At 34.9% G+C, this 14,999-nt stretch overlaps 2 protein-coding genes across 3 annotated transcripts; one reads left to right on the forward strand and one right to left on the reverse strand.

Moving 5' to 3' along the window:
• Positions 1–1,322: 1,322 nt before the first annotated feature.
• LOC120344214 (lymphokine-activated killer T-cell-originated protein kinase-like) lies at positions 1,323–7,237 on the reverse strand. 2 transcript variants are annotated; one of them, XM_078112385.1, is made up of 9 exons: positions 7,138–7,237; positions 4,978–5,221; positions 4,560–4,677; positions 4,239–4,399; positions 3,538–3,659; positions 3,223–3,346; positions 2,510–2,683; positions 1,830–2,024; positions 1,323–1,709 (listed from the first exon to the last, which is right to left on the reverse strand). In XM_078112385.1, the coding sequence occupies exons 2-8, from the start codon at positions 5,102–5,104 to the stop codon at positions 1,843–1,845; spliced, it is 1,008 nt and encodes a 335-aa protein (XP_077968511.1). In that variant the 5' UTR covers positions 5,105–5,221; positions 7,138–7,237; the 3' UTR covers positions 1,323–1,709; positions 1,830–1,842. The 2 variants fall into 2 exon arrangements, with proteins under 2 accessions (XP_077968511.1, XP_039269264.2); XM_039413330.2 differs by having other exon boundaries at positions 1,323–2,024; positions 7,138–7,161.
• Positions 7,238–12,829: 5,592 nt separating this feature from the next.
• Positions 12,830–14,677, forward strand: LOC120344223 (uncharacterized). Its single transcript, XM_039413343.2, has 3 exons — positions 12,830–13,685; positions 13,825–13,964; positions 14,366–14,677. Exons 1-3 carry the CDS (start codon positions 13,169–13,171, stop codon positions 14,477–14,479), a joined length of 771 nt encoding a protein of 256 aa, XP_039269277.2. The 5' UTR covers positions 12,830–13,168; the 3' UTR covers positions 14,480–14,677.
• The last annotated feature ends 322 nt before the right edge of the window (positions 14,678–14,999 follow it).

Here is a 14,999-nt window from a genome sequence, read left to right on the forward strand (position 1 = left end):
TTAAACTGGATAATTGTGATCAAGAAAATCAGTGCTGTGGGCTCATTGGTTTTCCTCATTTAAATCGTACTTTTTGCATTATTTGTACATTTTATTACTGTGCCATACTTTACAATACAGTACGATATGTATAGAGTAATTTATGTACTGTACAGTATAATGTTCCGACTTACACTGAAATTCGGGTTACACCGCGTCTCAAGAACGGAACAATGTCGTAAGTCGAGGACTCCCTGTATTTCAATTCATTGAGCAAACATATGCCTACCATCCTTTCATAAATTTTATGCCCACTTACTGTGGAGCGTATTGTATATATATATACATATCAACGTTTTATGATTTTCAAAATAGTGAGTCTTGTTGCAAGTTTTTTTATAGAGCTTACCAACTTCTATTCAATTAATCACTTGCAATTTTGTCTTTGGTGTAACCATTTTCCCCTCGCTTTTCGTTTGTCTTTTATGTAACTTATATACATTTATCCAAATATGCCTTTTTTATAAATTTATACTGGAATTTTTTTTTTATTATATGATTTTAGTAAAGTTGCGTTCGCTGCGAATTTTTTCAATGATTCAAAATATGTTCATCAAAACGACTATTGCATAGTCAATGTTTGTAGCAAATGTAGTTATTTTTTTACACTGAACCAGTAACAGCGCTTTAGGTGTCGCTGCTTGAAGACCTAATAAGGTCCCTCGCGACTTCTGTTGCACAAAATATCATTATTATTATATTTATTTCCTGTACCAATTTTTTGTGCATTTGATGTTTTTGTGACGACGAATAAATGATTGATTGATTAACAAACATATTTACCAGCAATTGTATGATGGATCGCGGTCAAGTTCTTAATGGGAAATGCCAATTTAAAAATCTGGTATTTTCAGACTAGACATAATAAAAAAGCTATTTCTAATACCTTTCAATTCCCTTATCCACTTGCCAGGAAATTAGGAATTAGGTAACATCTTAACGTGCCAAAAATTTAATGAAAAGAACAATTAAAGAAGAATTCTCATGATGCTGACAACAACAGAGTTGGAAAAAATCTCTAAGTTGCAAGAATTTAAGACAGCATTGCATTATGTTTCAAAATTGCTTCTTCGTCAGTCAGCACCGTGGATTGGAATGTTTTTATTCTTATAAACGTTGGGAGTCTGAATTACAGACTTGCATAAACTCGGATAAGCATGGGATTTGGATGCTGCTAGAAAGTTTTTCAGTATTTCAGTATTTGATTTTTATCTGAGATGTGAATTTTCCCACTCCAAATCACTGTTTCTAAAATTGAACGACATAATGGAAATCAACGGTCAGACATTACAGTCGAGTATATTTATCAAGTCAGTAAAAAAAAATGATAGCATACAAAAGTACTAGAAAAAGTTACACATAAGGTTCTATCTAATATGCAATTGTGATTTTAGAGACCTGGAAATTAATTCAGGTATTCCCAGTTTCATGTGAACTACACGATGCTAAGGCGGTAGTTTTACCGGAAATATTCGAGACGTTGAATTGTGAATCTTCTATCGTTTGAGCCTTGATGGCGTCGCGGCCTTTGGCAAGCGCGATCCACATATGTAAAGTTACTCTCACACAAACAGCATGTATGTCAACATGCGTACCATAGGCATTTACCTGTTGCTACAGTTAACCAATAGACAAAAGTTGGGATCCGGAATAAACACCAAGTGGCGCTTCTACAGAAAATCAGACAAAATATTTAGGAAAAATATACATCGGCACAAAAAACGAAACATCAGTATCTATGATTGCTTATTTTTCAAAATGTATGATCATGATGAAAGAAAGGACCCCACCTAACAACCATTTTCAATCTTCAAAATTCAACTTGCATTGCAAATCCTCCATTTGTGTGGACGAAAGTAAACTGGACACTATTTGCTTAGCAGAAGGGCGCTTGTCAGGATTTTCATCAGTGCAAACATAGAATAATGCAATAGGATCTTGGTAGCTTTCGCCGAAATCTGTTGGTGGTAGATGCGGCCTGGTACCTTTAATGTAATATGCAAATAGGATTAGCAGATAACAAATAATCCGAACAAAATTGCAACAGTCTTGATATTAAGTATACCGGTACTCAAAATATTGAGGAAGGGCAATATTTAATAACGGGTCTATTACTGGTAATTTAAATGAGCAGAGGTAGAAATCAAATGTTTTGACTACGATTTAAGGTTAAATAATATAAAACTTGATTTTATCATCCAACAACATATCTAACATTAGTAGTAGCTAGGACAGGAGAAGAAAGTGGAAAAATATCTACATCCAAAGACCAGATCCTACTTCCTATCCAATTTATATTGGTTCTGCACTTTTCAGAAATTACCACGTTTTTTATGTATATTGCAAAAACACAAACATGAAATGTAAAAAAAAAACTTCATAGTCATGGACATGGTATTGATAGTAATATGTCACATTTTGATCACCATAAAAACATTAACATGGCTACTATTCTCAAAGTCAAACCTACCAAGAAATGAAGGATAAATCTTTTCAGCTTCTTCAAATGCTTTTTCATATTCAGCTTCTGTTGGAAAATCATCCTCAATTGGAAAAATATCGAAATGCGGAATGTTGAGTGATAACATTTCATAAATAACAAGTCCATATGAATAAATATCACTTCTGTCAGATACATATTTGCCTGAAACATAGAAGAGAATTAATTAGCTGTTAGATCATGATCATAGATTGATATTCAAGATTCATAGCCTGGATTATTATGTAAATAAAGAATCTAATGGATATGCTACCGTTAAAACTAGTAATAGATACATGAGTGAGCAATTGCCAATGTAGCAATCTAGAATTTCATTAATGAAAATAATTAAATAAGTCTACAAGTCAATGCCAGAATCTTTCACTCATGAGAAAATACACACATCTGAATTGAGGAGATTTTCATATTTATCCCTGAGTAAAGAGGATAAAACGAATTGATCACATGGCTGTTGCCAGGATTCAAACCTGTGAGCCTGAACAGGGTAATTAGGTGTGCGGAGCCTGAACGGGGTAATTAGGTGTGCGATGGTAGTCGTGTTGCTAAAGCTTAACATGATGTACAAACCGCCAGGATGATATCATTAATATAATATAATCTGTGGGCGTTTGAACAAGTAATAATTTACCCAAGATATATTTTATTGTTAACTACAATATATCCCTACACATAGATAAACTCACCTCTAATGGCTTCCTTAGCTGACCATGATTCAGTCCCAACATAAAGTGAGGACAGAGCTTGAAGATTTTCATCAAGTTTTATTGCAACACCAAAATCACATAACTTTATTATATCGTATTCACCCTGAAAATATTTTTACAAAATAACATATGGAAGAGTAATATGATGGCGTCGTATGAAGTTGGGTGACATAGATGGCCTGAGATGAACAGATTGTAATAAATTGGATAGGCAATTATGATCAAGGCTGAAACTTTGAATAGAAAACAATCCCCTGAATCGGCTCGACTTAAAATCAATTGAGTTAAGGATACCTTTACAAGTACATTAGCACTCTTGATATCAGCATGTAGAAGTTGTTTTTCAGTGTGTAAATATGATAAAGCAGAGGCAATATCCGATGAAACCTTCAATATGAGACGTGGTGCAAGAGGTCCTAAAACACAAAAAAAGATGTTCTGCAGGTTGCTTACACAAAAGCATGTATTCCATTTCTATAACATGCATCGGATTAATTTTTGTGGATAGACCATCTCACTCATGGGTAATCTTACCAGACCTTCTATGAAGTAAATACAAAGCCTCATTCACGGTACAATGAATTGTTAATCTCACTAACCAATAACCATAACAAAAATTCAGTGATTGCATCCAGAATAGCCAACTCGTTAACTATTTTCAAGCCACATTTACGCTGTTAACCAAATAAGACAAAAACAAACGAATTGTGGTCTTTCATACAAGGCAGTCCATTAGGTGTAAATTTGAATTACTAATGCTAGTTTATGAAGAAGTGAAATATTTTTATCATGGCGACTAGTGAAAATGTGATCACAATTCTCCAGTATTGACACCTCAGTCTACACTAAAATATCGATATAGACAATAAAAGAATTGTGTAATATAGAATCCTGTTTTGCATTAGGATTTTGACCCCTAATCTACATGCTACATTGAACTCCACAAACTGCTTAGAAAATGTACCCTAACAGCAATATTATACCAAAGAGCAAACCTAAATGTTCCTCCATTCTCTCCTCCAAGATAGAGAATAAACATTTTTCTGCATCTTCAAGAGCCAAACACAACATTCCATCTTTTGCTTTGGATAATGCCCGGAATCCAACAATATTTTTGTGGTCAATCGATTTCAATATGTTAGCTTCTTCTTTTAACCTTGATTAGATAAGTATTTTCATAGCTAATCCAAATGCAAAAGAAACAAGTGAACTGCATGCATAAGAGAGATAATCATGTTTTGAAATTTATCAAAGAAAGTCATTAAGAAAAAATCTGAACATGTGAGATTACATGCTATTATTCCTATGCTACTCACCGATTGGCAAAAAGATTTGCTTTATTTTTCTGTTTTGATTTGTTAACTTTTTTTACCGCCCATGGTGACCGATGCATGCCTTGCCGTGGTGATCGTTCCAGAAGATAAACACTGACGCCTTCAAAACGGGATATTATAATATAAGAACACCTCACAACTTAAGCACTAGTTAACATTTCATTCCCATACTGTTATCAAAAGCAGTGGAAGCTAAAAACTAAACATGGCATTGACAAAAGAGGGAAACAGATACAAAGGAGTGAGAGCGTTGATCAAAACAAACTGCTCTAAACATATTCGGAGTTGGGAAAAATCAGCAGAAAGAATGCATAATTCAAAGGTTTGAAGCTTTATCACCATGAGAAAGGCCTTGAGAAATATCAATTAGTCAAGTGATTATAATAACTAAAACTTGAACCTGTGCCATATCCCAATCTTTGTAGCAAGGGTGATGCAGGCATATTTAAACAAGGAGATTGGCATTCCGCTCCAACCTGTTTTTTCTTGAACCGCATCACAGGTGTCTGCAATATATTTTCACTCATGTTTTGTATTTTAGACAGCTCTGCTAATATAAATGAAGCAGTGTGTATGAATGGCTCTGTACAGTCGCAGCTTGAATATCACAGATCAGGCTGACATTGCACTGTTGAAATTGAGTTCTAAAAAAAGAGAGCATTGGCAGAATAAGCTGATTGGGATCCTGTCAGGTACAGTACAATTTTATTTAGCGAAATTCAACCAAGATTCTTTACTATGAAATCAATGAACTAATGCATGACCTTTTCGCATTGCCACCAAGATATATCAAAATGTTGATTGTAGGCTAATTAGCTAATTCAGTAATTGGCATTTAGTTCACCACTGCATCAAGACTGTGACATTTGTCTTGAATAATTAAAATACACCGATACAGGAATAGGCCTGATACAATGTCTGCTGGAATATAAGGCTATCAAATTCCAGTTAGGCTATAAGTAATTTTTCTCTTCGATACAATTACAAAACTGTTTTTTAACGGTGGCAGCCAATTTACCACTGATTTGCGTCTCACTTCACACTGTCACAAGTTCAGATAACTGGATAATGAAAAAAATTGTTATGTCATAGCTACAGTAGCTATGATATAAAATTTGCACTAGATCCATACGTCAATCAAAGACCCAACTGCACTGTACCTACTGTCGTTTGCTAGCTCCGATAAACAAAATGCAAGTTTCTAACCAGGTGAACGAATGGGTACCGGTATAGTCTATTTCAGTATTTGGAGCAAAGACTAAAAGGATATTTTGATAGAATTTAGACTACTGCTAATTTTGATGCCCCTTGATCTACGCATAATGGTATGGACAACTATTACTAAGTCTCCGGAATGAAACCAAGGTTGGCACGTCCAAACCGCACCGCGAAGGTTTTTTCATTTTTTGCTTCAGATATGGCACCGGTATATGATAAGCCTAGTTATATCGGCCACCATAAAACAATATCATCCAAACTGTTATATTTATTTTTTTTTAATGACAAATAACAAATAAAATAATATCAAAAAGAATTTCCAACAGTACCGGTACATTATTAATACAGTAATATGTTATATGGTACCGGTACATGTTATTCATGGTTGTTCCAAGGAAGAATGTATGTATGTATGTATGTTTATTCGTCTCGTAAAAGCAATATAAAAGAGTAAGTACTTATAAATACTGAAGACGGGATGTATGCACAAGACCATATTGGCCTAAAACACAGATGTGCGGCATACACCCCTTTGATTTATATAAATTTTAATAGGGTAAATCAAATATGTACAATATGGTCCTTTATACAGGCAGTTGTGCGAGGAGGGTGGGTGGATGCGGTAACAGGGATATGGGTGGAGTGTACAAAACTGTTTGTACAAAGGAGTTTGTTAGACAAAACAACATCTATAAATAGAGACACAACACAACATGAAACACAATGCATATGAATATAGTAATAAAAAAATTTTCTAAAAAAAAAAAAAAATTAAGAATTTGGATGAATGTACAATACCATTGAGTGATGATACCACATACTATAAAACGCGGGAATGGTCAAGTTTAAAGGGTGTGTACATATATGGTATGCACCACTCAAGGGCGACAGTGTTATAAGTGGTCTATGGCTGTTCTGGCCAAAATGTGACCCTACAGGTTTTGGCGAAATATGATAATAAAGGTATGTATCAAATGACTCACTATTATAAGGTTTTTTTTGAAATTCTGGATTCAGCCAAAAACAATGAAGTTTCAAAAAAAAAATAAAAAAACTTAATAAAAAGCATTTCCACAAAACCTATTATGGTTGCATTTCAGCCAGAAGATTAGAAAGGTATAAAGGTACAGTGGGATAGGGAATGATAAGTTATAAAGAGAAGCCATTTTACAATGTCATGGAATTTACATTGGAAAAAGAATTCATCACCGTTCATTTTTTCCATAATTCCATTTTTTTCATAATCATCATTTATACGATTACAATTATTTGTAAGATAAAGCATGTAAAAACAAGTGTTTCCAATTATATTTATTTAACATTCAATATTGTTCAAACCTACTTGATTCTGTTACCGGTACCGAAATGTTCATGGTTAAAATTAAATGTCTCTGTTTAAAATCAAAACAATGGAATCCGAATTTCCCGCCCACGCTGATCCGGAGCTATGTTACGTCGGAGTCTCCCGGACTTCTGTCATCAAAACAGAACGAAGCTTGTGTTACCGCCCTAATGTTTTTATGATGTCAAAATTTTGTAACTCTCGTATTTTTCAGTATCTTCACTGTACGACTTTTGTAATATATGTTTTATTTATAAGTTTTGTGTTGATACATTAATCCGTGCAGAATAAAAAAAAACATCAGAAACTGTTGAGCTGAGATCGGAGTCAGAATTTTTTAAGATTTGGGAGTAGAATTACAAGACGAAACTTTTGTTATTCCAGTTAAACATGGCTTATATCCGGCGCGGGCAACCTTTTTTGGCTCGCGTGCCAAAATCGACTACATTTATTGACAAAATTCATCCGCGTGCCGACCAAAATTGTCGAGAGCTCACTCAGTTGTGACGTCATACTACATTTTTTTGTAGCTACCGTAAAGGCTCGTTTTAACGCCCGGTCTTGATTAAGGGCCCGTTTGAATAGCCGCCCGTGTGAACAGCACATAAAAATAAATAAGGGCCGGTGCTTGAATACCCGCCCGGTGTAAATTATTTTTTTTTGCGGATTTGTACCTGCGGTGCGTAGAAAAAGTCAAAATTTTCATTATCGTTTAAATCATACTTGAGAACTGGAATATATGTCATGAAAGGACCAAAAGAGTTTAATCTAATAACGGATTGCTAACAAACAACTATGAATAAGCGGACACAGAGTTTCATCAGATAAGAGTCTTAAAATTCTTGTGAAGTAGAATGATCTCGTTTCTGAAGCCTCACTCGCGTGCCGAATAAATGGGCTCGCGTGCCAAGTTGCCCACCCCTGGCTTATATCGTTTAAATTTAGTACATGAACATGATCAAACAACTCCATTGATAGTGGTGGTCGTAATTTAGTGCGTTTAAAGGTAGTTTAGGAAGTCCTTTTGAACTCTACAAAGTCTGATTTCCTAATGCCCTTTTAACCAGGACTGGATTGTGGCTTTAAGGAGCCCTAAGCACTTAAGACTTTGATGCCATAAATATCAAAAGTCATAATATCTGCAATTGATTATGTAAGTTTCCATATTCATCATTGGAACATTATTTTTTTCTAGCTTACATTAATGACATGTTCAGATGTCTGAAATCCTCCGAGTCAATCATGTTTGCTGATGACACTGACTTGATTCTTAATGGGAAAATCCTTGAAGATCTATTCACAGTTGCAAACCAAGAATTAACCAACATCCATAGCGGGATGTTAGTTAATAAATTATCTATTAATGCTAAAAAAACTGAATTTGTATTATTCCATCCAAGCAAGCATAGAAGTGTGAGTTGTACAAAACCACTACTGCTCAATGGCAATGAAATTGAAAGATCTGTCTTGGAAATCACAAATATCGCATGTTATTGGTAAAACAAAAAGAAACTTGGCAGTTGCTGCCAAAGTACCCCAGTGCGTTAATCAATCAGCTTTATTAGCAATGTTTCAATCACTACTACTCAGTCATATCCGATATTGTTGCTCAGTCTGGCTCCATGGTAATAAAACACTTGTCTCAAAATTGCAAAGTACTTTTTTAAGAATTGTCTTCAGGAAAAGTAAACATGAAAGTGTAAATCATTTCTATCAAACGCTAAATATACTCAAAGTCGAAGATATAATGAAATTTGAAGTATTATCGTTAGTCTATGATTTTCATAACAACTCCTTGCCAAACTGCTTTGACGACATTCTAACTAAAATTATTTCCAATCGAAGAAGTAGTTCTGATTTTTTCATACCTTTTATGAGTAAGTCTGTGAGCCAGCATGCCCTGTGTTATACTGGGCCCAAGCTGTGGAATTCCCTCCCCTTAAATTTAAAGACATTGAAATCCAAAAAAATGTTTCAGAAAAAAGTCAAGTCCCACTTGATATCCAAATATTAAAAGTTATTATTTCAGAACCACACTGACATAGTTTTTGTAGGTAATTAGATAGAACATCAAAAGAAAGACCATGACAGAATGTTGGGACACTCCTCACTTGCACATACTTATTATTTTCATGAGAATGTTGAACAGCCATAATATTGTTATTGTCTCTGAGATTGCTTATTATTTTTGAACAAGCAGCTAAGCTCTCCACATCTGTTTTGTTTTGCATTCTAGTTGGCTCTTTATTTTGTCCTATAGCATGCATAGCATAAGATTCTTCCGCATATGGCTGCTCATATTCTGTTATGTGCATGTTTTTTGTTGGGTTTCTGATATTCCACATGCATGATCTTTTATTTCTATTTGAGTGGTGTGTTTCTTTGTGAGGGTTGTAGGAGGTATAATTTAACTCCTGTACCTATTACTGTAATTAGGCGACCAGTCGAGATATATTGGATTCTCCCCTTCATTTTAATTTGCTGTGGTATTCCATGATTTGTTTTGTCTGTATACAAAATTTTATCCCAGGTCAAGGTTCTGCTGTGAAATTAACGTGAAGGCCAATAAAAAATGGTTAGTGTGGTTTGAGAGTTCTTGCATGGTTTGCGAAGATTATTTACCCTGTGTCCCAACCAGAATTCAACTCAGGTCTTTCAACTTGCGTTTTAAAGATAAATAACTAATGATTAATATTTACTCAAAATAATAATTTCTTCTCAACAAAAGTGTAGGGTAGTGACTAGTGAGTGTTATTTCCTAATATGAAACCCTTAAATATTTTACTCGCAGATTTTTTTTCTGTTTTTCAGGTCGTTTGTGATGACCAATTCCATGGCTAGCTTATTGAATATAAAGGGTGTATACATCATCAAAATTGGCAGTCTGATGTAGTGATGTCTCATTTATAATAACTTTGAATTGACAACAATTGCGTTACATTAAGTAAATGAAGAAATGATCCTGTGAAATAACAATCCTAATTCCCTTGTCCTTGCAGAAGTCAATATCTAAGATTGAAAAAAACCTTACTTATAACCTTGGTAACCAACATATTCCTATTCCCCGTTGTCCTACCTTAATTAATTATAATTACTTATACTGTTACTTGTACCTTTGAATACATTACACTCTGGACTATAATTTGGCAATAATAGGCTCTAGTTTGGGGAATGAAGTGGTCTAGCCCAGTGTTTCCCAACCTTTTTACCCTGGCGGACCGGTAAAATTAAATTAAATGTGTTGGCGGACCGGCAAAAAATCGAGATAACCGGAACAGAAACGAATAACATATATTTCCGTAATATAATGCAATGTCGGGCACCCAATATGCTTCTAGGTGTGCAAAAATACACACCTAAAAAAACACGGAGAAAAACTAACGCAGTAACTGGTTGAAAATACGGACAACAGTTTGATTGCTCGATTATTTAGCGATGGGTATTCGTTATCAAGAAATATCTAAAATTGTTTCAAGTAATTCTGTTTTAAATCTGGACTGTAAAGTTGAATCACAATTTTAATCAAGCTTTTTCTATTTCGTTGGGTTTATCATATTAATCCCTCTGCAGTTGATTGACGCCTTGAACGAATGAATTTACATTACAATGATAAAGTCGTTGATGACTTGGCACCAAGCTCAAAATCCTACTGTGTCTGCTCAAAATACTGGAAAAGATCTCTGCAGCCCATGCTTTTTTGCACGTCTCGTGGCCACCTGTAGGGTCGCAACAAGTTCATACATCACTGGAAAACTATACTGTTTTTGAATATGCATAACGTATGATATTGATGGTTATATCAATCAAGAAAAGCACGCAGAACAGAAAAGCACGCGTGCCGTTTTTTGGGTTTCTGAATCTTGCCAGATTTCATAGAGCCCATTCGCGACGAATCGGAGCCGAAAAAGCGAAAAGTGTGATTGCTCGGCGCCAAGATGTCGCGAAAGACGGCGCCATGATGTCGCGAAAGACGTCGCAATATGACGAAATTTCTCGCGGACCGGCAATAAAAGCTTCGCGGACCGGCGGTTGGGATCCACTGGTCTAGCCCACCTCTTCATGCACCCAATTCTGGTAACTTTGGTTGGGCATTTTTGGCAATTGACTCCAACTATAATCAGCTTGGCAATATATTTTTCATAATAGTTTATCTCTACTGTTCACTCCCATTTATAAAAGATATCAATTCGGCAGTGGCAAACGTTATAAATTTATTAATATGGTGTGGCAAGTAATTTTTATTTTTTTTTAACTACCCGTATGTAATTTATAACTTCTGTATGGTTGTGTGTGTGGGTGCGTGTGAGCGTGTGTGGAATATTTCCATTATTTTAGGTGAGTGAACACGTACCACTTCTTCTTGGCAAAACCTTCCATCTTGTATACATTCTGTAAGTTTTAAACCTTATCTAAGGTTTTGTTTGCTCTCCTGATTTCATAATCAGTTTTTATTTATTTTTTTTACCAATCATCTTATTGTTATGCTGATTTTTTAACCGGGTCAATACTAAGGTTACTGCACCAATAAACACTGAGACACTATCGAAAACTCAACTATGGAAATTTGTGTAGTGCTCTCTTTTCCTTGGTGCCCTAAGCACGTCCTAATTTGCTTAATGGTTCATTCAACCCTGGCACCACATCCTAGCATTATTGGACGCCTACAAATCATAATAGAGCACGACTAAATAGAGAAAGTCTGGCATTGTAACCCAAACTAATATCTTGTAAAATCGAATATTAACGGTAAAATGCTATTTAAACGTTTAACGATTGGCGCTTTTCAACAGTATTGAATTTACAGTGAAATGCTATTCAAAACATCCAACGACTGACTCATTTTAACAGTACTAATAAAAAGTGTCAGTTATTAAACGTTTAAACAGCATTTCGCCGTAACTTCAATTGAACGTTCAAATGGCATTTCACCGTTACTACAATACTATTGAAAAAGCGTTAGTGATTAAATGTTTAAATAGAATTTCGCCGTAATTTCAAGACTGTTAATGTCGTCATTCGTAAACGTTTGAATAGCATTTTTCCATGTATTTAAAAGTGTTTATAAGCGGTACTCGGTTATGTTTAACTATTGCAACACATTTTGATTCCTGTCTACTAACATTTATAAAGGTTTAAGATGATACTAGAGAACGAAAATTTTTAACCGGTCCAATATTGATTTCTGAATCGTCAGACCAACTTGTATTATTTCATTAAAGTCTCCACTAATAAGTTTGCGACTTGATGGTGACGAAAAAACTTTTTGTCTAAAAACGATGAAAAAAAAAAAATATATGTTATAATTGTTAGAGACATGCTTAAAGATTTGAACAATTGGCTCTATATATTTGAACAACTATTTACAAAACCTATATACATATTTTCACATTAAATATCATCTGTTGTGTTTGAGCGAGTAAAAATATATATCCTATCACGAGATTTCGACGTAGTCGTTTTGGAACTAGCGAATTAAACAAACAAACTCATTACATCAACCACCAAACTGAGATATTGTGCGTATTCGTGCCTATAGTCAATGATTAACATGCATGCACACAACAAACAAATATGTCCGATGTGAGACTTATCTATGTTTCATGCTTGCCGATAAAGCTTTTTATGATCTTGTCTTGTGACTTGAATGCTCTTTATCATTGTATTCGGGGAAATGGGTGATCGAGAGATTCATTTCAGTTTCACACGTTCGGTACGGCATTGAAAATAGTCAGTAACGCATCCATATTGAGAATTGGTAGATACATCTTCTTCGCAAGTTTTACTGAATTTTAATCAGTATAGAATATCTATATTCTACATCAACGTTCATTTCTGATGTCAATTTCAGAAAAACCTACGTCGAGTTTGAAAATGGAGAGTTAAAGATTTGCGGTGAGAGACAAAATACACTATAGAAAGGAGTGAATCCACAACCCAACTTTTTGGATTTAAAAGCTACTAAGCTAATTTGACAATCAGATATTTGGTATAAATTTTATTTTTCCATAGCGTTTTTAATCATAGATGTAAGATGGCAAATGAAAAAGCAGCTCTCGTTGAAATGTACAATGGAAGCCCAGGTCATTACGGTTTTCCACCAACTGACGGACAAGTCCAGTCATCTTTTGGAGAAGAACCATCGACTTCACACACTTCAGCTACTAACATGCTTGAAGATGTAGAACCACCATCTTACCAAGAAACAGCATTTGAAACGATTTCTAACAGGCCAACGTCACCGCCTCCTCGACCACCACCGCCTCGACTTAATCGTCAAACGCCTCTCCCGATGGTCGTTTCTAATCCACCTGCAGATATGAGCAATTTCAATCACGTTCACTCTGCCACAGTAATATTGAACGCGCCAGTAACTTCTCAACCAGCAATTGTTACAGTTAATGGTATTCCACCGGTGGCTGTGACACAGCAGCCATCAGTCGGCTTGCCACTTACAATACCACCCAATCAGGACATAACACGATATATAACGTACGGTCCTCGACCGTTCAGCAGCGGAATCTGCAATTGTTGTATGGACTGTCACACATGTGAGTACATTTCATATCTGCTATTGTATAATTGTAATTTTTGTGAGTGATATATATCTTGGCTATAGTTGAAACCCATGTAATATATCTAACAAAAGAATAACAACTCTCTGTTTAACTCAACATTCTTATCCTATAGGTTGTTGCGGAACATTCTGTACTTGTTGTTACCTTGGAGCAATCGGTTCGAAGTTAGATGAAAGTTGTATGACTGGAATATGCTGTATGGCTGGATTGATTCCTCTTCGAACAAAATTTAGAATACAACATAATATAACTGTACGTATTGTTACTAAGCATATATATTTCATCCCTTCTTATTTTAACATAAACGAATTATCAGGATTGCATCAAATGGTCGGGTGCCTAGCGAAAAAGTAATGAAATTTGAGTCGACTGGTTGACACTTTCGATTTTTAAGCTCATCGTTTGAAAAAGAATGATTTTTACTGTTACAAGACAAACTTGAAACTTTCATTTTACCATTTCTGAGTAGTGAATAATAGGTGACTGTAGTCAATCAGAGGCCGCCACAAATCACATATATTTATATATGTGAATTCAGAGACCTCAGTGAAGCAATGTTTCAATGTTTGCCATCAACGAACCATTGCTTAGTAAAATGGACATTTTTGTATTTTCTTTTCAATCCATAATTTTAATGAAATTATTTATTCCAGGGATCTATATGTGATGATATTTGTCTTTCCACGTTTTGTTCTTGCTGCGTTGTTTGTCAGATGGGCCGAGAGATGGAAGCATTGCACTACAAAAAGAAATGTTGCTGTTGTTAATTCCGCATGATGTCACACTGCATGCTGCATGGTTTCATTTAGCGCCATTTTTTTTACTTAAAGATAATGATAAATGACGATGTTGTTTCATCCGAAGTAAAAAATAATCCAAGTAACTAACGAACTCGATAAATTGTTCAAGTTGTGGCAGACAATATCGTCATGCCCATTTATTAGAGTTACTGTTTATATGAACATGCAATGCACTGTTTGCGGATTTTATATTACGATAGTCACGCCGAGCTTTATGTTTATAAAGTCCCACGTTTTGTTTGTACGTAAATAATAGTTTACCAATTTTAAATTCCTATGCACTTGCTCCGAGAATAAAACACTGTGCAAAAGAGAGATTGGGAATATATATATTTAGTATTAACTAAGTACAACTATGCAATGGGAGAATTTTACACTATTGAATTTGCACAAAGTTCATGTACTTTGTCTGTCATTGCAGACTTGAGAATCGACCCCTGAAAAAAAAAAAGATAACGATTATAGATAAAAAAAAAATTTGAACTGA

The sequence above is a fragment of the Styela clava genome, chromosome 5, assembly GCF_964204865.1.
Source record: "Styela clava chromosome 5, kaStyClav1.hap1.2, whole genome shotgun sequence".
NCBI lineage: Eukaryota > Metazoa > Chordata > Ascidiacea > Stolidobranchia > Styelidae > Styela > Styela clava.